This window comes from Bombus pyrosoma, linkage group LG4 (assembly GCF_014825855.1).
Source record: "Bombus pyrosoma isolate SC7728 linkage group LG4, ASM1482585v1, whole genome shotgun sequence".
In the NCBI taxonomy this organism is placed as follows: domain Eukaryota; kingdom Metazoa; phylum Arthropoda; class Insecta; order Hymenoptera; family Apidae; genus Bombus; species Bombus pyrosoma.
In genome coordinates, this window is record NC_057773.1 from 4,013,417 (window position 1) to 4,038,935 (window position 25,519).

Sequence of the window (25,519 nt, forward strand, 5' to 3'; positions counted from 1 at the left end):
AAATCATTTAAATAGAGAAAAATAAAGAATAAATTTCTTATACCATGTACAGTATACATATAGTATACGTATATAACTACATCTAACATATTCATAATACAGCTGCATATAATGCTTCTCTGTAGTTACAAACGCAAGAAGAAATCTAATTCGATAATAGAGAAAAGAGAAATGTAACATGATAAGAATAGTTATCTAAAGCAACTTGAGAACATCTACAACTCGCATGCTACTGCTAGCGTTACGTGATATCTTTACATGTATGACACATAGTGCCATTAGTATGTGAACCGCTGAACAAGGCTATTTACGAAATTCAACGTTCAAACGACTATGAGTGCTCGAGTTTTAAATTAAGATATTGTATGTAAATAACGATAACATATTAAACCGAATACATTATCGCCACGCTGCATGAGCCATCACTTCGTTGCGATGATACTTAGTAAATTGTCTACGCGTTTAAACGCGTCTCTAATTCTCAATTTCACGCAAATATCACCTCTGTTACGCGACCAAGTCAGATGGATACAATTCACGTATTATACCGACAAAACCATCATCGTTCCTGGTGAGTAAATACGATTGTTTTTTAATTGTGATTCTTGACCACCAGTCGATTAGCTCCTAAACATGCAACTTTTTTCAATCAGTTAGATATGCGCAATTTTTTTTAGCGCAATTGTTTCTTAGCTATGTAGTAATATATATTTTTTATAATTCTAATACTATACATCACGTTTTTAACATAATAAGATGCAAAGTGCAAGATCTAAGGAGGACAAGTTAAAGAGAACAAATGTTTTTATAAATACAAAAACGTGACTGTTTATCGGTAAATATGTTAATTTGTTAAAAAATGTTTCGTTGACTATATCCGTGTCTCATACGGGCATGAGCGTTAAGGGGACAAAAACACTTTTTCGTTAATCATTGAGTGTAAATATATTTTTGTCAATCGTTGACTGAATATATTTTTGTGACATTTTCATAAAGACATATTATTGTAATTTTTGAAAAAAAAAGAAAGAAATTGATTTATGTAGGTAAAAAGATGAAAATACATGTCTGTGTAATGCTTTTATGTCAGCAATTGAATCGCTAATTTATTACTAATTACAGTAGTTGTGCATTAAATTACATTTGACATTTCCTGGTAAGAATGATGAGACAAATAAGTAGACACGAGAGAATATTTCAGTACCGCGTATAAGTGAAGAAGTTGAATCGTAAAAATGTATAGGCATGCATAACTATATAATTTTAATACAATTACGTTTTAGGTAAAACTGAAAAAATGAATATGTATCAAGCGATAAACCATGGACTTCGAATAGCATTGAAGAATGACCCTGACGCAGGTAATGAAATGTCAAAAATTTTCTCCCCCTCCTTTATTGAATACTCAATGAAATTACTAGGAGAAGTGTGTACCATGAATAATCCTAGTCACTACTTACTAGTTGCTATTAATTGATTTAAAAAATTATTAGTACTGTGTGAAGTTAAAATATTCATTTTCAGAGAGACGAATTAATTTCTGTATCAGTTTTTTAAATTGATAAGGTTCTAGTTATAATATGTAAATTACTATAGACCTGTTATGCAATATTAATATCAGTATAAATATTTTTATATACTATATTTGTCCTCATTTACGTGTAAACATTTTATCGATGAAGAACACTGATCATTTTCCTGACTTAGTGATCTTCGGTGAAGATGTCGCATTCGGAGGAGTATTTCGCTGTACGATGAATTTACAAAAGGAATTTGGTAACGATCGTGTTTTTAACACGCCACTTTGCGAGCAAGGAATCGCTGGCTTTGGAATTGGTTTAGCCGCCGTTGGTGTAACAGCGATCGCAGAAATTCAATTTGCTGATTATATATTTCCCGCCTTTGACCAGGTATCAACATTGTCAAAAATTTCGATCACTAATTTTCACATGCTTAAAACCGCTTTTCTAAAGAAAACAATCCTATCATCGAAATGCATAAACATCTTAATTTGTAATATAAATTATTCTATCTGTAGTTGGTAAACGAAGCAGCAAAATTTAGATACCGAAGTGGAGCAGAATTCGATTGTGGTAAATTGACAGTTCGGACACCATGTGGTGCTGTCGGTCATGGAGGACTCTACCATTCCCAGAGTCCAGAAGCTTATTTCGCACATACACCAGGATTGAAGGTACAATTTTTAGTATTAAATATATTGAATTAAAATATAATATAGATATTATTAAACATGCCTTTTTCTATTACTATCAGATGTATTAATCTATGGTTATACTGGATATATTTTCTGACGAACTAATGTTCCGAAAAATAGACGAGAAAAATAACTTGATATTTTCTACTATTTTATTGACTATATGTACTATACCATATTATACTGTCCTATATGAAGAATATACCGAGGTGGTTATAATGTGTAGGTATATTTAATAAAGTAACGAGTGGATGAATTTGTAATAGTCAGATGTATTATGGTACTATACCAATCGAAGAAAGAATAGGGAGCGTGTTCATACATTTATATCAACGGACGTTACTACAAAAAGTTAACCTTCTTGTGTAACTCTAGCTAAAAATTACAAGAAACAGCAATAACAATCTAGACCTCGTAACCCAAAACGACGTTAATATTCAAAGGCACAATATTAAGAGTCTCGTCCAGTTTTGAATTTTTCGTTCCAACTTTCAAGTTTCACTTTTTCTACGGCCATGGGCCGCTACACTACAAACTGTCGTTCTGAAGAATGAAACATATGAAGAACGATGCAGGTATTCTGCTAAGAATTAATACATTTAATTGTTCTGATGTATCCTCCAGAACATTAGTTTATCAGAAGACATATCCATAGTAGCTATAATCTGATTTATCACGTTTATAGTAAGGAAAAACATATTTTATGGTATCTATTATATTTTAATTCATTTATGCAACATTAATATATTCATATAACTTTACGAAGATTTATGAATATGATACCATAGACACTTACTTAATAATGAAATTTCTATGAAATTCGAATGATTATTGAGCAAATATGAAGAAATATTCAGTAACGAAACAGTATTTGAAGGCGCTACAAAGCATTGTACTATAAGTATGATCTCCAATGGGCGCGTAAATGTTGGGCTATAGAATATTAGATACAAATTCTTATCTTGTAGTTGATAATTTGACTGGATTCGGGTATACGTGGTTTCTTGGGACGCAAGTGAAGCACTTGAAACATAATATTTCACTGACATACTTAAAAATTTAATCAAAATCACATTTCCGACCAAAGATTCCGCGCGCAACATCATTGCTACGAGGTTCACACGAATTAAAACAAGGAGGTCGGCGCTGATTGGCTAAAAATATTGTCAACCTAATGGTGGTAAATTTGATTACAGAGAACGAGTTAATAGTTCATAATTTACTAACTATTATAGCTTTATTGTATATTTGTGTTCCAAACAATTGAGCATAACAAAATGTAATAAGTTGTAGAATACTTCAAATCAAATTATTCTTATATCGAATTATATTAAATTACATAATAATTTTCAATATGTAGATATACATATACATTACAATGTCATATGCACGAAATAGAATGTAAATTTGTGATTTCACATATGTCTGTATTGTAATAAATCATTACGTTCATATCACTTTTGATGTTAACGCAGGTTAAATCTCATTATAATTCTATCAACTATTAATGTTATCACTGCTGAGTTAGTGCCAAATATCTTTAGCTTTTATTGATAAAAAAGCTCTTTATGTCCTGTAGATTACAAAGTTCTTCAGCTCACGTCGATAACGAATACTTTCCTCATTCTTGGATAGATGTCTCTATCAGATACAATCATCCACCGAAATTATTGATTCATTGAAAACAATAGATCAATGATACAGAGAGAAACTAGCCACTTTATCTCAACAATCATTCTGGCAATAACTTCTTCTTTTCTTTTTTATTAAAACGCTTCTCATTTAATTCGCAATTAAATAGTTTGTAAATTTAATTTCCGGCTATTCATCGCGTTCGGATTGAAACGATCACGGAACAAATTGGTGACGAATGAATAGAAACGTTATAAAAAGTTGAAGAGCATCCAGAATGGATTTCTATGCTCAAGGATATGTACGAGATCCTTCGTTGTCGAGTTCGTTTCTACTCTATAGCCATTGACTCTTAACTTTCTGGAAGAGATTCTATGAATATTGCACGACGCACGTATCTACGTATGCATGAGGAAAGTTTTCCTCGTACACTAACGTGTCACTACCGACACTATACATCTCGATTACATGAACAGCAGTGCGCAACATCGCGTCGACATTTCCTGAAGCTGAGAGATCGCACGCTCTTCGTCGCTCGCTTTGACATAGTACACCAACCGTGGAAACAAACCTGCAACGTAATAAAACGTACGTTGCTAGCATATAGTATTAAATCAAATTAAATTAAATAATTAATAAATATTAAATTAAATTAAGTTTTGATAGTTCGGAGCGAAATTAAAAAAATGTTTAACATTCTGTTAAATAACGTATATATTGCTTTTTCCAGTGGTTCTTTTTTGAGAAACTTCTTATTCTTTTCAACATAGAATTCCTTCGAGTAGCTTTTACTTGAAATTCTTCAAATCCATAATTAATAATTTAAAGGATCTTATTATAAAGCCTGGAATAAATGTATGTGTAACGAATGGGAATAGGTAATTAATTCTTTCTTAATTCCTTTTAATATACAATTATCCATGTACGATTATAATTCAGCAATTTTATTCGATTATTTTTTAGACTATAAATTGTTAAAGATGCTACGAATTTTTCAAACAAACAAATACATTCTATCGCTTACCTGTTTTAAACGGTACTTTCATTGAATTTTGAATTTCATTAACCAAAGTGCACGTTACTTCGTATTTCTCCTGAGTCGAGCGACATTACTCTGCATTCTCCTGTTATTTTTGTTGAGTTATTGAAGAGAAACATTTGATAATGGACTATTTTTTGAAAAGTTTAAAGGAAAGATAGAAAATTGTTTTCTTGATAGTATGGAAATATTTTGATATATGTGTTTTCGATAGAAATTTATATAAATGGAGTTTGGCTTGGTTTTAATTATTTGGGAAAAAAAAGCTTTGTGTTTTAATGCGTATTTGATTTAACGCAATGGAAGGGACAGTTTGATGGACATTTCCAAGGAACACGGATTGTACCCTGTCACACAATCATTCAATTCCTTCACTTTAGACCTTCGAATTTCCTTACGTTCATTTATGAAGTGAAGGTTAAATTATTGCGTATCTTTAAATAAAACTACGGAAGTAATATAGAAATCCTGGTGCATCCTCGTAGTAGATCGAAAGAACTTTAAAGAAGAAAACAACAATTTTATAGGAACAGCAGTACAAATTATAACTGAGGCTACTATCGTCGAACACGAAGTACTTCGACACTTCCACGTTTTATATCTAAAATTTTTCAATTTTCCAGTTGTCCAATTTTCAAATTGCAGAGCCTAAATTTCCAATTTCCCAGTCCTTGAACGTCAAACTTCGCGTTTCGAAATTCTAAAGTTTTCAAATTGCCAAATTGCCAGCTAAACGCGGTTAAAATCGATAACATATGGTACCCACAGTCCACAGCCTTTCCATATAAACCTCAAGGCCATTCTGCACACCGAAAAGACAGACTAAACTCACCTTACATCATCCGAAAGAATCAAATCGCAATTTCCACCTACACATCGCTCTCAGCATCGAGAGACCGTCGAACAGGATAAGGTCGCTCTTCTCCGAATTCCAGGACGTAATCACCGATTGCGTGTGCACGACCGGTACACGGAGAGAAATGAAATGTAACCGAACGTCCTTTTCAGATCGTTATGCCCCGCGGAGCGAAACAGGCGAAAGGTCTTTTGTTGAGCTGCATAGAGGAACCGGATCCCTGCATCATGTTCGAGCCGAAAATATTGTACCGTACTGCGATCGATGATGTGCCGACAGCTCATTACAAGATAGAGATCGGCAAGGCTGAGGTTGTGAGAGAAGGTAAGCGTTACAGGAAGGAGCAACGAGTCTTCTCTGGACAAGTTTCACTTTGAGACTGCGTAACAATGCCATGGATCACGTTTGATCATTCCTCGCGCGTAATGTAAACCGCTATTTCTTTTTCGTGCATTCGTACGATCGATGGACGATCGAATGGAGATCGTGATGAAACTTTCACGAGTTTGCGGACAGGGAATTTATGACGTCGTTACGCTATATCGTCGACGATTAATTGACCGGATAAATAATTCGTTACACGCTCGTGAACTGCTAATTCGGCGCGAATGATCGATAATGAACGGTTATTGGTTTGTATACAATGTGTTCGTCACAAGCGAGAAGTTTTTTAACGGGCAATTGTTCGGCCATGAATTACTTAAACGAACTAAGAATTTTCTCGAAGCTTTGAATTTATGAAGAAGTTTATTTTGAGTGATTTTTTGAGGACATATTGATAGTTCCATTTCTTGATCTTCTCGAGAATCGAGCGTGTTGATTAATTTTTGGAAATAATCACTATACGTCCGTTTCTATATGATATATATCGATTTAGTAAAATATTGGTTGGTGAATTATTGTAAAAAAGGGCTCCGCTGATATTTGGTACAAATTGGACGTCTTTCGCTGCTCTTGTGTTCTCTAATGATTTTACTATGAACCTATTATTTCATTCGCATCATCTTGTAACCCGTTATAAGATTAAAAATTTCCAGTACAAAAGTTACATAAAATAAAATTTACTACAGTATACGGGTTGACAGAGTTTTATAGAATAAAACGATCTCTGGCACCCCGTATAATATTCATCGTTCGCGACCGTCCTTTCATTATTCGATCGGTGGAGTGGCACACGCGATGACCGGTCTCCTGAAACAGGATACCGGCGACACTGGTGTACATACTGACTCTTATAGAGAGGACGCAGCGGGCAATTGCGAGAGGCGTAAGGTGAAACGAGGCAAGCGGCGTTACAGGTGTGTGGATTTGCACGTAGGTGACGCGGTGACACTCGTGGGCTGGGGTACTCAGGTGCACGTACTGTTGGAGGTGGCCGATCTCGTCCAAGAGGAGCTCGGGGCGTCCTGCGAGGTGATAGACCTCGTTTCTATCCTGCCTTGGGACACGGAACTCGTTTGCAAGGTAATTTCGTCATTATAATTCGCTACGTTTTCTTTTCTATTCCTTTTTTTTTTTCCTTTTCTTTCATCTTTTTCTTTCCCACCGCGTTTAACGCAACCGGATCGTTTGCATGCGTTACGTTTAAATGCGAGACTGTTACGTTTGTGCGGCTATTACGTGGGTTCGTGTCCTTCGTTGATATAAGAGAGAGAAAGAGAGAGAGGGAGATACGCGGTATTTTAATCGTACGATTCGTTCGTGGAAAGCAGTTACACTTGGGCAACTTGTGCAGGAAGGTTTGCGTTTCAGGACCTTTTAAATCGTTTCGTTTTTTAACGAATAATTTTTTTGGCGAAATTAGCGAAGGAAGGTTCGTGTTTTAAAAAAATTGTTTCCCCTCTGTTGGATAATGTGATAGAAATAGATAGTATAGAATCAATGATACAGGAATTAAAGGAGGTTAAGGATGAAAATGACGCGTCAAGCGAATCGTACATTTGTACCACTTCAACGATTATCAACGAACAGTAATCGGAATTTATTTTATGCAACAATAAATTGCGAATTTTTATGCAAATTCGGATCTTTACGAATACAGTTAAAGGAATGCAACTTGCATGAAAGTTTTATATATTCTAGCATATTGTGTGTATTCTACGTGCTATTATGTATGTATAAATTTCCCATAAAAGAATAAACCTGCACAGACTATAAATAGTCTATAAATAAGTGAATATTCATAGAAACGAAGAATAATTAAACAGATAAAGAAATGAAGAAATTAACATATCAAGGTGCAAAGGAGGAACATTTATCATTCGAGAGGAACCAGAAACGATTTATTGTATCCCAAAGTTGTTAAAGAATTTTATTGTCAGATATTATGCTCGTAGAAAACATATTTTTTATTCCCTCGATATTAGCATGCAGTAATCATACATCGAAATATTATTTCGATTAATTTTTTTTAACCGTTTCCTTTTAATGCGAAGATACCGGACTACAAATGGTGACTTTCTTTTCAATTAGGAAACGAAAGATCTCGATTTCAAGACGAATATTTCGAAATCGGTCGAAAAAAGTTAGAGTTGCTTTCTTTCTTGTGGAACGTTGCGAAATAATTGCGAAATGTAGATATACGCGTTCACGTCCATTTTTATTTGCGAAATCGGTACCGCCGCGAATAATCCAACGCGATCGTCGCTGTTTTAGCGCCTCTCTCCTTCGATTACCGGCTCATTAAGCCTCTCCTCTACAGCCTCTCTCCGCCTATCGAAAATTCAACGCGAGTTCACTGCGCTCTTGCATAATTCCACGAATATTGTTAGCGAAACTTTACGAGCGAGTTGCAAATTATTTGTACCGATTAAATTTCTTGCATAGCAATAAATCTGGTAATAAAAGAAGCAATAAATTCTGGTAAATTCTACAAATTAAGAATTGCTTGGCATTGCTTTATTCGACTCGTAACATTGTAAAATCCTAGAAATTCTTTATATCGCAGCAATTTATAACCTGTACATTGTCTGTTCGTTTAGCTGTTGATTTATTAACGTATATAAATACATATGGATCTTCATACTCACTTGCCTTTCGACTTTACGATGTCGTCCGGTTTATATTATACAAAGATGCACATAAACGATAATAGTAATATCCAAGAGTAATAACTAATTCATTGATATTATCAGTTAATGAATTCCACAGTTTCACAAAGAGATGCAGATATAACATTATTTAATAATACTATTAGGTTGTCCGAAAAGTTTCTTTTGTTTCATAAGATGATAATAGATGAACAACAATTTCTGTTTTATATTATTTTATTGAATTAGGTATGATGCATTTCGTAATATTTCTATTATTATGTTCGTGCATGCAATAAACTAATATAAAACAGAAAACATTGTGCGTCTATTATTTCCTTATAAAACAAAAGAAACTTCTCGGACAACTTAATACAATTAGAAACCTTTCTGTATTGCATCGTTTGTATCAACCAATCGCCAAATATTTGCCAAGATTATAACTTTATTTATTAATAATATCTAAAACGGTCGAATCGTTTGCTTGAAACAAAATACACTTGAAATATTTATTTATCTATTTAATTTGCAAATATTGAATATCTCCGTCGTCACGTTGATCGAAATTTTCAAACAAAGATGTTGAAGCTATTAAATGTATAAACAGAGAAACGCGTGGATAAATTGTAAAGTAGAATATATGTATATTTTAATACAGATGTGTAAGTACAAGTAGGAATATAATTTGAGCTGGTCCAGATTCGTTCGCTAGAAGTGTTACCCTATAATTGAAAACCCCAAAACCCTCGTCGCCTGTCTACTGTCTATGGTCTGCCTTCGTCGCAGTCCATTGTCTATACGCTGTCGATGGCTTCAGTGCTTGAGAAAACTAAAAAGACCAGATTTTTTTTTTTTTTTAATACTTTGCATTCACAATTTGTCTAATTTGGACATTTGGTAGAATTTTTTAGCTGTTTGATTATCATGTGGGTGGCTACCCCCAGCGGGGTATCATCTTCGTGTTTGTTGGGTTATATCCTTTGTGATAAAAAAGACCAGATGTAGAGTTTTCTTAGAAGTGGTGACCACTTCAACAAAAGACAATATTCATTCATACAAATTATTCGGTAAAGTTGTTGTTATCAACCGAATCTCAAACAAAATTCACCGAGCGTTTACTTACTCATTTAACATCGAAACGCTAAACGTCGCGTTGTCACGTTGATTCGAATACACGAACGAGAAGGCAACATTCACTCGTCCGAATTACGGCACACCGCAGTACGGCACGACGCTAATATCGCGCTGATTTATGCTAATCGATCTTTAGTTTAATGATATGCCGATTGTACGGTATGCACCGGCCGCTTATGTGTGACAGTATTATACACAGTAACCCGCACGTGAACCAACCCGCTGCGTGCTAGGTGGCGAGCGCAATTGTAAACCCGTTTCGTGTAATTTCGATACGTCGATGTCGATGATATTTGTCGCGAGATTCTCCTGCGATAAAGTCAGAGAGGGAAGTTATCGTACTTTCTCGTTATTCGTTAACTTTTAAATTCGAGATTTCGAATTTTTCGATCTTCAGATCGAAAGCTTCTCTATCTTTGGATTCTCGAGCTTCGAACTTTCGAATTCCTTTTCAAATCTCGAATTTTTCGATCCTCCAATTTCAAACTTTTAATTTCTAATTCACTGATTTCCAAATCTTTAATTCTAAATTCCTTGATACTTAAATTGTGTGATTTTAGATCCTCCGTTAAATTTCAAATCGTAGAATCTTTCTATCGTCGAATATCAAATTCCGAAATTTACAATTTTCCAAATGACCAAACTTCAGTCTTGAAGATCTTTTCCATACTTTCAAATTTCAATTACCAAATTGACAGCTAAACGCAGTTCGAAACCTAAAACGTGGGATCGGTGGCAACATAAAACAAAGCAGCCATCGTTCAGATGCTTTCATATGTTCGTCAAGGCCATTCGAACAGGATATTTGTCGCGAGATTCCCTTATTAGCGGATAAAATCCACTCAGAGCATAAAAGGCATCGTATGGTTTCTGAATGCCATGATTTTAACAGGCGGTAGAATGTAAAGAAGCCTGATCGTGGAAAGTACTGAACGATAAGAGGTTAGAGTGGTTACATGGAAATTTAGTTTTTGTTTATTTAAACGAGTTTAAGAAGCTTAAGAAGATCGTGAGAAATGGAAACTGATAAGGGTTGCGGTGACTGTATAGAAATTTAGTTTCTGTTTATTTAAACCAGTTTTAAAAGATAGATAGAGAGAGAGAGAGAGAAAGAGGATTCATGAAGATTGGATAATGTATCTTGGATACAATGTAACGTTCTTGCGGTGAACCAGCTCCGCTGGTGGCACTAGGCCATATCGGCAAGAAAAGGTCCACAAGAGTTAAGACTGTGCTTCTTGTACCTTAACGAACCGATTAAAACACGATGTAATTTATTCTGCTCGCCACCCTTGTAATTGCCTGCTCAGGGATAATATACTGGTTTTGGAAGTTTGACGAAGTATGCTAAAGCACCAAATTCTGTTTTTACAAGAATTTCTTTACGCGATTTCGATTCAGTACTAATGAAAAGGAAACAAAAATACGCTCAATTTTCTTTTCAAGTATAATACATAGTTTGATCTAACGCGGTACGAACGTCTTCTGAATGTAGTTATTTGCATTCGAAGCTACCATTAGTGTAGATATATTTTTCTTAGGATTTAAGGGCTCCAGGTTCTGTCCGCGTATAAGTTATTGCTACTCCGACCAATATTGGACGGTGCGTAAATCATCCACGAATTGATCTGGGAAACAGCTCGTTCTACCAAACGAATTACCCTCCGTGACACATGATAGCGTGGATGATTGTGGGTGGTCATGGTTGGTCTATATTCGACATTACGGATCGAACCATCCGTTGCAATGACTATGAATGTCTAATTGCCGATTTCATAATTGGACGTTTCTATAATACCAGCGAAGATGTGTGGAAAGGGATCGAGTTGCTCGAGTAAGTGATGAGATTATCCTTCGACGAAATAACAAGCTGTGCTAGGAGAGGCATTGACGTTCGTGCTTACGGTTCGGGATATAAGCGGGTTAGTTCAATTATGTATGCTATCGAGGGATTGTGAATGGGACTGTGGAAATTACTTGACATTCTGTGCAAGGGTTGATATCGTAATATATTACGAAAATTACATATACAACATTGTAGGAACTTTAGAGTAATTGGATCGAATTCCTCAAAATAAGAAATATTTCAATATGAGCCATTCGGAAGTTGTCGATTTTAAAACTATAATATATGTTTAGCGGTTAACTTTATAAAAGTCAAATAATTTATCTCTATAAACATGATCAATTGGTCTTCTACGTATCTTACATTGTCTTTTACAGATTATTCATTTTCTCTTGATAATGATTAATGGTATTATTAAGGTATCAAACCTCTACAAACTGCCTAATATCGTGTAATAAATAAGGGAACTGTGAAACCTTAATATTTGTATTTTATCTTACTCAGAAATGGAATAATATAATTTTGATATTTTGGTATTAGCGTGTATATATTAGAATATCAGAACATTAATTTCTCATTACTCTAATATATTGTTGAATTATCTGCAAATGTAATTACCTGAATGTTACAATCGTGCGAAATTATTTCGAAAGATTAATACCAGACAATCTGTGATTTACACGCGATCGTTTTACTTTAATAATGATACACAATGTTACAGTCGGTGAAGAAGACTGGCCGCGTGGTAATCGCCCATGAAGCGCCGCTAACGAGTGGCTTCGGAGCAGAAATAGTTTCAGTCGTTCAGGTAAGTAAATGTTTCCTCGAAAATGGTATGACATAACAGCGTAAGCGAAATTGAAACTCTGATTACCACATTTCAACTTAAATCTCGTTCAACTGTGACGAAGAGAGATTACACTAAGGAAGAATCAAAAGTATTTGAACGTAAACTGCCAATCTGTTAGATCGTTTCGTAAGTTCCATTTACCACGTATGTTGTGTCTATTATCTTAATTGGTATTTCATTCTTACCAGGCGCAGATTTCAAAAAGATTCAGAGAGTCGTGAAAATTTCCGTCATTGTGTACTTCATGTATCCCATAAAATGAAAATTAAAACGATAATCACAACTGAAAATATTAATTCGATATATCCGCAAGCTCTATATTTTCGAACGCGACAAACTGTCGTCTTCTTGTATGAAAATTTCTATAAAAGTGTGGGCCATTTTCTGGAACGAAGAAATATTAAATAAATCTAGAAATTGAATAGAAAGTGAGATACGTGATATTGAACTTTTATACTTTAAAAGGTTAATGAACCCATAAATCAATATAGCTGACTTTTAAAAGTGAAAGACTAGGAATAGATATACAAACGGAACAAAACTAAAAGTCAGATTTACGAGATATGCGTTGATAAACGAGGAGGAAATTTTTATTAAAAAATGTTCATTAAACTCTAAATCATAGATATATGTGTGAGTTTGCGATGCGTTAGTTAATTTCCAAATGGAACTACGAATACAAAACGGAAAAGACTACGTTGACGATTGAGATCATAATAGCTCAATAAAAATATTGACGATTCAACTAAAAATGTTGAAGTTTAATAGAAATCGGCGAACCTTACGAAACGATCTAATAGATCGATTTAAATATTATGCACGTATAAGGAAGTTGGAGCAAATATCAGAGCAATTAGGCCATGTTACGCGAAATAACTGCACGTAATTCCAATCGAACGGTCGTATAGGCACAGTTGATAGATAAACGGAATTTTATTCCAGTTACGAAATTATTTACACGTAGCGCGTGCACGGTGCCAAAATCCATTAGATGCATGTTCAATGCATTGTTGGAATGTGGCAGGATATCATTACGCGTATTTTCTGTTACGTCATGCGCACACTTCGTGACGGTTCGATACGCTTCAGCTTGCTCAGATGTACAAACCTCGGCTGCCTTGCAAAACTCCTATACCTAGCGCTAAATTAGCAAATGGATAGTTCGATCGTTTGTAATTTAAACATTTGCCTAATAATACGATCATGTCTGTCGTTCGACGTGACAAAACTGAGAAATGTACTCATAACTGTCATTAATCTAAATACCTTCGTAAAATTGTTCTCATTCGGTTAAATTAAGTTCTCAAATTGTTCCTTTTACAGGCTTCATTTGTATTTGACTGATGCGTACGGAATGTCGTTTCTTAAAAATAAAAGTTTAATCGTACGTAGTTTCCTGAATATATGCAATCAGCATAATTTTTACGTAATTCAATGCACTTCTCCGATGAATTCATTCTTCCAGATTTATGTGAATTACCAATTCTTTAATTCAATAATTTTTGAAATAGAGATATCGTGGCTGCTTTTAAAATAATGTGTACATTAGAAAAATTGTTCAGACGAAGCGTGGGAGATTTTTAAGTCTTCCTAAATACTAAAATTTGATCAAATTTGTTTTTTGTGCCGAATTTAATCACCAATAGCGATTTCCTCTTGTAGACCTTTCATTAAAAATTTTCTTGTGACCTTTTACTTTTGCATTCTTTGAAGTATATAGTAATTCCAAATTTTCCACCAACAATATTCTCCAGAAGCATAATCTACATCAATTGAAAACATCGATTAACTATGCTATACATTTATTACATATTGCTAACTTAAATATTAATAAATATTAGTAATTTAACAAATTTACTAAATTCATACTTCCCTAACATTAGAACTACCAATGGCCAAAGTACAAAACTTGTGTCAAAGAAATTGGAGTGGGAGCCGTATAGGAAATTATATAATTTCACAGAAAGAAAACAAAATTTAATCCATGTACTTTACCAAAAATCCTAATGCAATATAACGGATTAATAATCTATAAAATTTCAAAGAAAAATTATGGTTAAATGAGAATATAAAAAAGGAGTAAAAAGAACATTTTCAATGCAGGAAGAGTGTTTTCTACATTTGGAAGCCCCGATACAAAGGGTCACAGGCTGGGATTGTCCATTTCCGCACGTTTTCGAACCATTTTATCTACCAGACAAGTGGCGGTGCTTCGCGGCAGTCAGAAAGATCCTGAAGTACTGAAGAACCAGGGCTATTCTATTTAAGAACTTGTCGCAGTAGAAGACGCCAGAAACCTGTTGCCTCTGCGGACATTACCCCGCCACAACAACACGCATGAATATCGATTTTTGGTCTTCTTTCGCCTGCTTAAAAATCAGTCCAAAGAATTTCTATTTCATCATTCTTGATAGGATGATTCGATCGATACACGTAGTTGGTTTTAATTAACCGGTCTGTCAGCTGCTGTTTGATTATCAATGATGTGAAACTTGATTGAAAAGAGGGGCAATATCAAGATCGGGTTACGTTGTTTATTGTGTAATGTACATTTCGACGATAACATTTCAAAGAACAAATAACACGATATCATTTGCGTTATAAACTTGCGTTATATTATTGTATAAAAAATAAAAGATAATTTTTTTGACAAATGTGTACATTGTTTTTAATTGTATGTAAGAACGATGACGTAGCATGTCAAATTTGTAGAATTCATAGCATGTCGAATTTATTTGTAGATCTTTTCTGTCTTCAAATCAAAATAGAATATCAAAATCGTAAAAACAAATGCAATATGATGTATAAATAAAACATGATATTAAATAAGAAATCACAAAGATAAGATTATAGTACAAGGAAAATTAGCTAATACCGCATAAATAACATTGTTTAAGATTGCTATCTTTGCTAAGCTTCGACTGCCTTTCATTGACTATTTTCTAGTCTTCGTTTCGACCAACGGTCTACTTAAAAAAAAAAAACAAAGAAAGAAACACTTGGAAATATAGAATATATGCAACACAAGCACTAATACCTTGTCTGTATTTTTACTACAAACAGTGGTTTGTTGCCGGAGGTATTTTAAGAACATGAGCAAATACTTCTTATAATCAGTGTGGATAATCGTTCCCCGTACATAAATTTAAAAATATTAATAAATTAAAAATTCCAACATACACGATCTTACATAATAGATACGTACATACAAAAGCACTCAGAAACAAAACTACCAAATATTAGCCAACAACATTGTAATATTCATCCACCTCCCAACAAACAAATTCAAACCAGCCAACCATAGTATCATACGATATATATCAGAACGAGTTCAATCTTCTTGTCTAACCAAACGTGAAACCTCTCAGTCCATCCGGGAGATGTTCTACGAGTCGCGTCGAATTCTTATTTAGGCCGTTCCTCGGTTTCTTTAACGGAGAAGTTGAAAGGAGCTACGGGTGCAGCTTTGATTGTTCGATTGGACGTCGTTTAGCCTGTCCCTGGCCCAATTCGGCGTGGCCAGACGCGTGAATATTCTTCTGTTCGAGCTGAACCTGCCGTCGAAAGATGATACACTGAACACATGGTGACCGGTGGTGGCGACAACGATGGCGGCGGTGGCGTGGCACCAAGGAGTCCCGTCGAATCGATATTCGCAATTAGAACGGACGTGCCTACTCGTTTTTACAGAATATCTGGGTCAAGTCTGTCTTTAGCTGTAAAATCGAGCGCCTGATCGGTGTGTGGACCATGCGTGGCAACGTAATATCTTAATCAAGGCTTCTGTCTCAGGTGTTACACTGGTCGACGAGTATCCTTGGAGAAGGCGAAACCGGGCGAAGTCGATAGAACCGAGCGATTTTGCGACCTCAATCCAGGGAAAGAGGGAGAAAGACAGCGTCGCTACGATTGCCGGTCGACGCTTCGTAAATGTTCTCCTCGTTGACAGCATAACGGGCGTAATTTATGCGTAAATAATTTATGGAACACACCGCCAACTGTGAACAGGAGTTGCTCGGCTTCTACACGGGTTTGTTGCTAAACTCTCGCTTCGTCAAGTTTTTGGATGATAGGTTTATGTTTATAGATGTTTCAGCTTCGATTAGTGGCGAATCTAGCGTTAGCTATTTTTACTGCCCTTAATACGTCCGCGATTGATCATTTTGGTTTAGGTCAGAAGATGATCGCTGTGATTTAGCGTTAGCTATTAACATTACGTTTGTTATTCACTGTTCTTAATACTTTTCCAAGTAATTATGTATCTTTATATTCGTAGCTTATATATTTAAAAAGCGTAAACTAGCAGACGTTCATTTTATATTTACAATAAATATTGAAGAGAGTACGAGCCAAATGCATGAGCCATTCAGAAGCTACAGTGATTGACTTCATAAAATAGAGAACTAAGGTTCGAGGAAGAAAAACTGAAGTTCAAAGAACTAAAAGTGAAGTTCAAATTGAAACTAAACTTTGTTACAAACACAACCTTTGTTGGGTCGAAACCATAATCCATACCACGAGTGTGTCTTCACGTTACAAGGATTAATCGTAGGAAATATGCAATACTAAATTACTTAGTCGAGTTTAAACTGCCGTTGGTAGAGCTTCTTTGGAAAAAATTATTATGCATCATACAGTGACTATAAGAAGTAAAACAACATTTCCTATTATTTAGTTAATTCCTTCGTACAACTGGAAAAATTGGATTCTATGCAAATGAAAGGTAGAACCTTAGAAAATAACGATTCACTGGAAAATAAGGGTATATACGATGCTTGTTCTTAGCTACCGTATATACTATCAAACTTTACGATATTAGCCAACGCAACAATATCGACATCAGCTTTAACCATTCTAACGATCGTTAACAATTGTCGTTCTTACAATAAAAGTCGACCAACTGTAATAAAGCAAAAGAACGATGTAATCGCTATAATACTTGAAGCGTCGATACTTAAACGCGAGTTTCCGGATGAAGCGGAGTGTTGAAGAGGATCGCCGAGGTTGAACCCGGACGAAATCGAGGCAAGAAAGAAAATAGCGATCAGCCGAAGGAAGTGTGCGGCGCGCAATGTGCACTCGCACCGTATTTTGTAATTTGAAAGGGAAACCACATTCTTTCACTGTGTATTATGATACGTGAAAGTTGGCAACGGTGCACACCGGCGCAACCATACGGCCGGTAGAAACAGAAAGGCAAAGAGAAAGAAGGGAGGAAAGACGGGGTGGCGAGGGAGAGACGAAGAGAGACAGGTGAACCGTGTCGAAGTAGGAGAACAACGAGGAGAGAATCGAGAGAACACAGATATATATATTTATATAGATAGAGACAGAGAGGAGGGAAAGAGAGAGAGAGAGCCATTTGCCACGGAGGCATAGACTATATCGAAGGTCGACGAGTTGCCTTTTTATTAGTCGATTTTTGCGGGAATAGAGCAACGGCTCGTGCACGCTAACATATGGCGCCGATGCGTTCACATGCATTGAAAGTTGATGGATTCCCGATCATGTCAACGCGACCTTCACGATGAATCGATGCCACTGCGAAAGTGTGAACCTTAGACAAAATCTTGATAACCGGAATTATCTGATCTTAGCGGACCATTATCATTTTAAACGTGAAAACGACGATGTTGTCTTTGCAGAGTGTATTAAATGTTGCTTTTAACGCACATTATAATATAGTTTCCCTCTGCTATAAAAGAAAAACATATACAAATTCCATAATACGCTACCCGATTTCATTGCAAACGCTAAATTTGGTAAAATTCCATATTTATATATACATTGCGTTAAGTATAAATTCTCTGTTACCAATATTTAGATACGTGAACAAGTATTTAAATTGTAATCTCGTAAGTTCTTCCTTTTAATATCCAATCGGTAAACCCATCAACTCAACCATAATCTCGAAACAGGGAGAACTGCAGGAACTCGTTCCATTTGCTTCAACAGCGACTTATCGATTACGGTTCTTATCAAATTTACGACCCTCGTTTATGTTATAATACTATACATATACGTATATATATGTGTGTGTATATCATTGCCTTTTTTGCCTTTCTTTATTTTTTTGTTTTTATAGTCGCTTCTATTTTTGGTAAAATTGTGCACGTGCGTAAGATATACGATCAGTCGTGCTGTGACCTCGTGATTCACGCGCGAGCAACGCCGATTAAATTAATTAATCGGAATCGCGGCCGGTCGAATCTCTCCGTGCGTATCAATGCCGAAAGAGCAATGTCTGGCTTGTTACTATTCGAGTGTCGCGTGCGTCGCGCTGATTTTTGTTACGCTGATTTACAACAGCCACGCGAAACGACGTTCCCATCGGACAACCCCGATCAATATTGTTTTCCGTGCCGGTTTGCAGCGATTTGACGTCCGTAAAAATTTCCATCGGCCTCACCGATCGATTGGTGACGTATTTACGACGCTTTCGGAACTTACAGCTGTGTTTTTATCTTATCGGAATATAATTTTGTTTGCCGTGCGAGGCTACGCGAACGAACTGAAGCTAATGCTTCAGAGAGTCTTTTTCTAGGGATGAAGCCTAGCGTGCACTAATGATAAGTTGAAGTTTCAGAGATCTTCCTTGGGACAATAAATAATGGGAGTTTGATTTGATGATTTCTCTTAATTCCGGAAAGAAATTGACATTCTTCAACATTGTCTGTTGTTAATTGCATTTCCATTCGTTACGATGCTATGTTGTAGCAAGTATTTTTCATACGAAATCTATTTTTATACTGTAAAATTAGAATATTTTAGATAATGTATTAATATACTACTGGGTATAAGGATACCTAGGAGTAAAAAAAAAATAATCAAAATATCGTAATATTGGTTTTGTTTCTTCAGTATCATCAAGAATATTATTCAGTATTTAATGAAAAATAGGATTAACAGTAAGTGGATAAAATTGGTTTGTTTCATCTCCTAAAATATTATCTTTCTGCTGTTGTAATTGCATTTGTGGAACATAAATGCTTTTACACGAATTATTATAAGAATTATCTTTAGAATTTCGTGACTTTTTATTTGAGTCTCGTATCAAAGTCGCCGTCACGCACGTGTGATAAAAACAATGTACGTGTAAAAAAGAAATATTCTATTGTTTTATCACAACACGTGTTCACACGAATATCAAATTTATTGCCTTGAAATTGATGATAAAAACTTACATATGTAAGAAGTGTATCACATATGTACTATGTTTATGAATAATAAAGATGATACAAAAGAAATCAAGGAAGCAGAGTGATGCTTCATAGTCATACACAACAGAAGGCATTCCTTCTTTATGGATTCAGAGGTCTTGTAATAAATTTACTGTATTACTTTAATATTTATTTAAATCTTTTCAAAAATCCATTTTAAATAATTTGAAGTTGTCGTCTTTCTAGTAGTAGTAAGCTTGATCTTTGGATATTTAAGATAAGAAAAGAATGTGAAAGGAATCAGATATATGGAGAATTAAAGTGGGCAGTATTATATTATATAATATATACAACGTAATTAAAGTGTTCTTTAGATTTATCTTCTTAACACCGATTGCCATTTTTGCCTCTTAGACGACTTTCTTACCAAACATCTCAATAGGAAAGTTACAGATCTAGGCTATTATATCTAAAATATATAAGCTATACTATCCTAAGAGAATATAATTTACATTTTTTCTTAATAAGCAGAGGAATTAGCATGTAATATCTAACAAGCAGTTATCTGACGACTCGAAACACGAAGCGATTCTAGTACGAATCACTTTAAAATCCACTCAGAGTAATTGTAAATATTACACCTACAAGTGCGTGTCCATAAATTATTTTTTATAGAATATGTCATTATCATAATATTATGTATATCATTACAAATAGCTGAAAAGCTAAATAAATAAGGTTTAAACTATGGTCTATGTAATTGTATGTCATTGTACATATTATGCACAATGTATAATTATTGAAATATATTTATGTAAAATTTGAAGTTGCAAAAATGCGTGTAACAGATAAAACCATATAAAATATCCAAAGGAAAGTAACCGTTATAATTTCTAACATAAACAAAACGAATCTGTATATAAGTTCCACTTCTTTAGTTCTGGCCATGGAAACATAAATTAACATAAAATTCCGCGGTCTACTAATAATTAATTCCTCAGCGATACTCTAACTATAATACTTGAACTACGATACTGTACCTACAATATTTCAAAAATCATCAGAGTTACGACTTCTTCCACAAGCAAAACCATCAAAATTCTAGCGAGTAAGTGCATACGTATAATAAAAAGATAGAAGGGAAACAGTCTCATAACGCTTTCATACACGGCGTACATTCGTGAACGAAACGGGATGCAATTTCCAAGCGCAAACGCGGGCGAAGCTTATTAACTGCGAGGCCGATACGCAATGCAGCGAAGGTGCAGTGGCATTTAACGTGTCTGTCCGCTTGGTTCAGCCGCGACGCGTGCAGGCGCGTGCAACAGCTGCGTTATCTACGAGAAAACGCGTTCGACGCGGTGGAAAAAGTTCCCGACAGGCTGAGAGAGTGCACAGTTTATTAATATGATAATGCACGGTAAGCCGATGAAATCGAAAAGAAATTGCGATCAACAGGATCGAGGCAAGGAACAGGTCCTTGAAGACTTCTCCGTCTCAACTCCAACTGGAAATCCATTTTGAAATAACACGAAGCGACAGGGCGAGGAATTTGAATATCCACGTTGAACGACAAAATGTCACATTTTTTTCTTCTTGGCAAGGAAGATTACGTCGTACCGTCTTCTCCTTGATTCGTCATCCATAAACGTTAATCGGCGACATTAATCGACACTTGTACATATTTTCTATCTATAGTTTATGAGCGCCTCGAGGAAGTCAAGAGGGACACGCGTGGTTAAGAATGTCACTAGTCAATCACGTTCTTGGCGAAGCGCGATTCAGTATTGCATCATCGAAATGTTGAACGTTTCGAATCTCGACAAAGAGATTGTTCGTTGTCAAAATGAATTATGTATACTAGTTTCGTCTGTCAGTTCAAGAAAACGAGATTAGGTGCTTGTTCTGTATGTAGAATCGAAGTATAAAAATCCACAAGAATTATGATAATTTGTAACAATATAATGTGGAATAACTTATTGCTTTCTGAGAAAAAGGGATTCATAATCAAAGAAAATATTGTATAACTGACAAAATAAATGTCGAAATTATCTTTGAATAAAAATAAGGAAATCTCCTAGATATTGAATAATGAATAATTAGAACAATGACTAAGTTAGACACCTTTCGTAATTATTGTACTATCTCTTCTTTAAAAAAGGAAAACAAACAGAAAATATCAATATTCGATTATCGATCATTTGAATATATGTAAGATTATACATATGTATATGTATACATACAGATATAGGGATATATCGCAGTTATGCTAATTAATCTTCTTTGATTGATCATCTCATGTGAATATTTACAAAGCTAGTAACTTCCTTCGATTTCACAGCTGATTTTAATGAAATTTCATATGTTCGAGTATAAGACTAAACAAAATCTTGAAATAATTTCTTTTTATCTTACGTTATACAATTTGAAGTAGAGAGTCATCAATATTTTGATTAACCGTTTTATGATATGTCCTATCTCTTTCAATATACCTCCTCGAGTGGTGTGATTCTTTTGAATCTTGTTTTGCCATTTAAATGTTCGTCGATAAAGAGATAAATATTCTGACAGTTTTTACAGTGTGCAAAAATTCATTGAATACAAAGTACAGACTTTTTATAGTCTGTATAAATGCTTTTTTAAATGCTGTTAATACAGAACATTCCATACCTCAAAGAAACTTTGCCAAACGGTAAACAAGATACGCAAGGAACCTTTCCTACTTTGTTTTTTGCGATAAATGTAAAAGGGAAGCATGATTTTCCTTTATTACCGTAACAAATGACAATTCGCTTTCTTATATCGATAAGAAAGAAATTTAGATAAACAGAATCTCCAGTAATTGTAATTACGTTATACGGTACTTTAAAGTAGTAACGATAATGAAACATACACGACGCAAACGTCGTAAGATTTCTTATGCTTTATTAACAAGAGATAAAATAATTATTTCCGGCAGGTAAATTACATATTACACCACAGACTCATTATTAATATAGTAATATATATCAATTACGTTCGTCGAATAATATTCTATTTTCAATACCTGCTATCTCGATTTCTCAGATCGAAATCGTCTTTTTATATCAAATTGATACATTGTCCGTCATGGTGGTTACCAATAATTGGCATTTCTTTTGTATTAGAAGTGTAATGAATCGCGTGATTGTCGTGATTACATTGATAAAATTTAAAACGAAAATTCATTTATAGAAAAATATTGTAGACAGGAATCCTAAATATTTAATTAGTGCTAAACATAGATTGATTAAATGTAAACTTATTAACACAGTAAATAATTGGCTATTCTCTGTGAAACGTATGTTTATAAGAAACATACATTTCATAAACGTAGATATATTATAAACATACATTTCTTGTAACTTCTATGTGTATGTAAACATTTTGGACCTAAATGTTAGTCATGCGTGTTTCGTTACACTGTAAAGAAAATTTCAAAATAGACGTACATAACTTATTCAAAAAAGTCTCTATAAATATACAAATATTTTCGTGAGCCACAATACTCACGATCAATTATTATATAATTCACATTACAACATACATTACCAAGATAAACGATACCTTGGTACTCTGACTAACGTGTTAAACATGTTAAAATCAGAATACAATAAAAGCAATAAAAATCTTATAAAAATTTGTTAGAGTTAATTACTAATAGTACCTTAAAATGTTTCTAGAAGTTTCGAATACCTTAAACATTTCTAGGAACGCGAACGATACGTTTCTAAGATTTACCGTCAAGCCCCAGCGTGCAAAGCGGACGAAACTGCAGCGCTCTGGTTGCTCTGGACAGCCGTTTGCGCGTTCACCGGCCGTTCAAAGACGGGTTCGTCGAACGCACGCACTACTCGGCGATGAAGTGTATAGATAGGGTTAATCGGTCGGTTCCCGGTGGTGTGCAGAGATCAGCGAGCGAAAATTAGTTTGCGAGAAAAGCGTCGCGTCGCATCGCATGGCAACGTTCGCATTTTCTGCGTCGCCGGTGGCGCTGGTTCCGTCGAAACGACGACGCCGGTAGCTTTCGAGCGATTTCGGGCAGACGTGCAGCCTGCTTTCCGCCGGTGGTGGGGATAGTTACGCGGCGTTCGACTTGAGTCGGGTGGGGCGACATCACGCCGGGACGGAACAGCACGAGATTCTCGCAGTGTCGAATCCCGCCGGTTGTATCGTTCTTTTCGTAATTGTCGTCGACTTCCTTGATCGTTAATTCCGAGCAACACGCACGGCTCGTGTAACTACGCGTGCCGCGTTCAATCGTTTGCTTTCCCGATTTTTTCCCTGTTCATCAACTTGTGTGCGCGAGTTACGAACAATTTTCTAGCCTCTCGTTTAAGACCGATTGTCTCTCGTCTCTGTCCGACCACGTGACACACGTTAGTCCAAGTTCCTACTAAGAGTTACGTTTAAAAGTGTGAGAGTCCTGTTTTTGTCGCGAGGCGTGTAAGAACATTCTGGAGAAGACGTTTCGTTTCGAGAGAGTGAATCGATCGATCCATCGCCTATTAACCGAGACGTCGCACATAGTAGCCTTAGCTTTCTTACGATACGAGTGAGAAGCCAGTGGTGCAGTATCAGCTTTCGTTTTGCGAGATTGTTCATTTCCATCATGGAGAAGGTGAATGGTAATATCGAGAAACGATTGCCCGAGGCGGAAGAAATTTGGACTGGGAACGTGACGATGGAAGAGCCCAGGAAAGAGACCAACAACCGATCCGTCAATCCTGGTCAGGTTCTCCCTTTGATGCAGGTAAGCTTACGTAACTCGAAACTTGCCAGTTCGCTTGCGAATCATGCTGGTTCGTGTATCGTTCCGATTACGTTATCCTTACGATGTGCTGTTCGCACGCGTGATTTCGAACCGATGCGATGGGTGTCATTAACCCAAGGGAAAAGGACTTAAAGCGGAAGGACTCGGGAGTCTAGTGTTCCGAGGCAGCGCCGTATCGATCGATCCCATCGAATCATGGCGAACCGGGCGATATACAGCCGCGGCCGATTTGTTAACGCGGACTGTCACATTAATTTAGAATTATCGTGACATTATACGAAAATTTTATTTTTTAGTGATATAATGTATAACGAAAAATTTTATTTGTGACACGAAATTTTATTTTAGACATGCCAATGTCGATTAGTCGTCTTTTATTGCTTGATTTATTTATTTAGTAATCTACGGGAATTATCTCTATGTTATAAAGAAAATAAGAAAGAAATTATAACGTTAAGTATACAAATAAAAAAGGAAACTGAAGTACAATAATCGCAAAGCTGATTGTCTGCAGTTATAGAAAAAACCACGGAAGTGTTGATTTTGAAAATGTATGATACTCGCTTCGAATGGAACATTTGATTAATCGTTTGACGATCGGTAAAACTGAATCGGTAAGACCGAGAATTATTCGCAGAAAGCAGCGAATTTATACGGAACACTTATTAAATTAGCATAACGGGTGTCCACACGTGATCTAAGGTGTTAGCCAATCAGTGCTCTAGATTGTATTAATTTGCCGGTTTGTAACGAAAGGTGTTTATAAGACACGTAGTATATGTATTTTTTTTTCTTGAACACTTATCGCACGGGTCGTTGCGTGTTTCCATGGAACTACGAATAATTGTCGTTTCACGCTTACGTTCGATATTCGCCGGCGACGTAATAAGTTCGTTTCTACGAAAATCAGGCTGACAAACATAATATAGTTGACTTTTATGCATTCACGGAAAACTTGCAGATACA

At 35.5% G+C, this 25,519-nt stretch overlaps 2 protein-coding genes and 1 long non-coding RNA gene across 3 annotated transcripts in view; 2 read left to right on the top strand and 1 right to left on the bottom strand.

Moving 5' to 3' along the window:
• Positions 1–276: 276 nt before the first annotated feature.
• LOC122566956 (2-oxoisovalerate dehydrogenase subunit beta, mitochondrial) lies at positions 277–15,257 on the top strand. Its single transcript, XM_043724949.1, has 8 exons — positions 277–571; positions 1,284–1,361; positions 1,708–1,910; positions 2,039–2,194; positions 5,895–6,066; positions 7,061–7,206; positions 12,473–12,559; positions 14,705–15,257. Exons 1-8 carry the CDS (start codon positions 415–417, stop codon positions 14,843–14,845), a joined length of 1,140 nt encoding a protein of 379 aa, XP_043580884.1. The 5' UTR covers positions 277–414; the 3' UTR covers positions 14,846–15,257.
• On the bottom strand, positions 3,567–23,777 carry LOC122566959. The gene is made up of 2 exons (XR_006316665.1): positions 23,521–23,777; positions 3,567–4,418 (listed from the first exon to the last, which is right to left on the bottom strand). It is a non-coding gene; the product is annotated as an uncharacterized LOC122566959 (long non-coding RNA).
• A 185-nt stretch (positions 23,778–23,962) lies between these two features.
• LOC122566955 (terminal nucleotidyltransferase 5C) overlaps positions 23,963–25,519 on the top strand; it is a 170,740-nt gene continuing 169,183 nt past the window's right edge. The window contains exon 1 of the mRNA XM_043724945.1: positions 23,963–24,532. Within this exon, the coding sequence (XP_043580880.1) occupies positions 24,392–24,532 (141 nt within the window). The 5' untranslated portion in view covers positions 23,963–24,391. The remainder of the gene's footprint in view (positions 24,533–25,519) is intronic.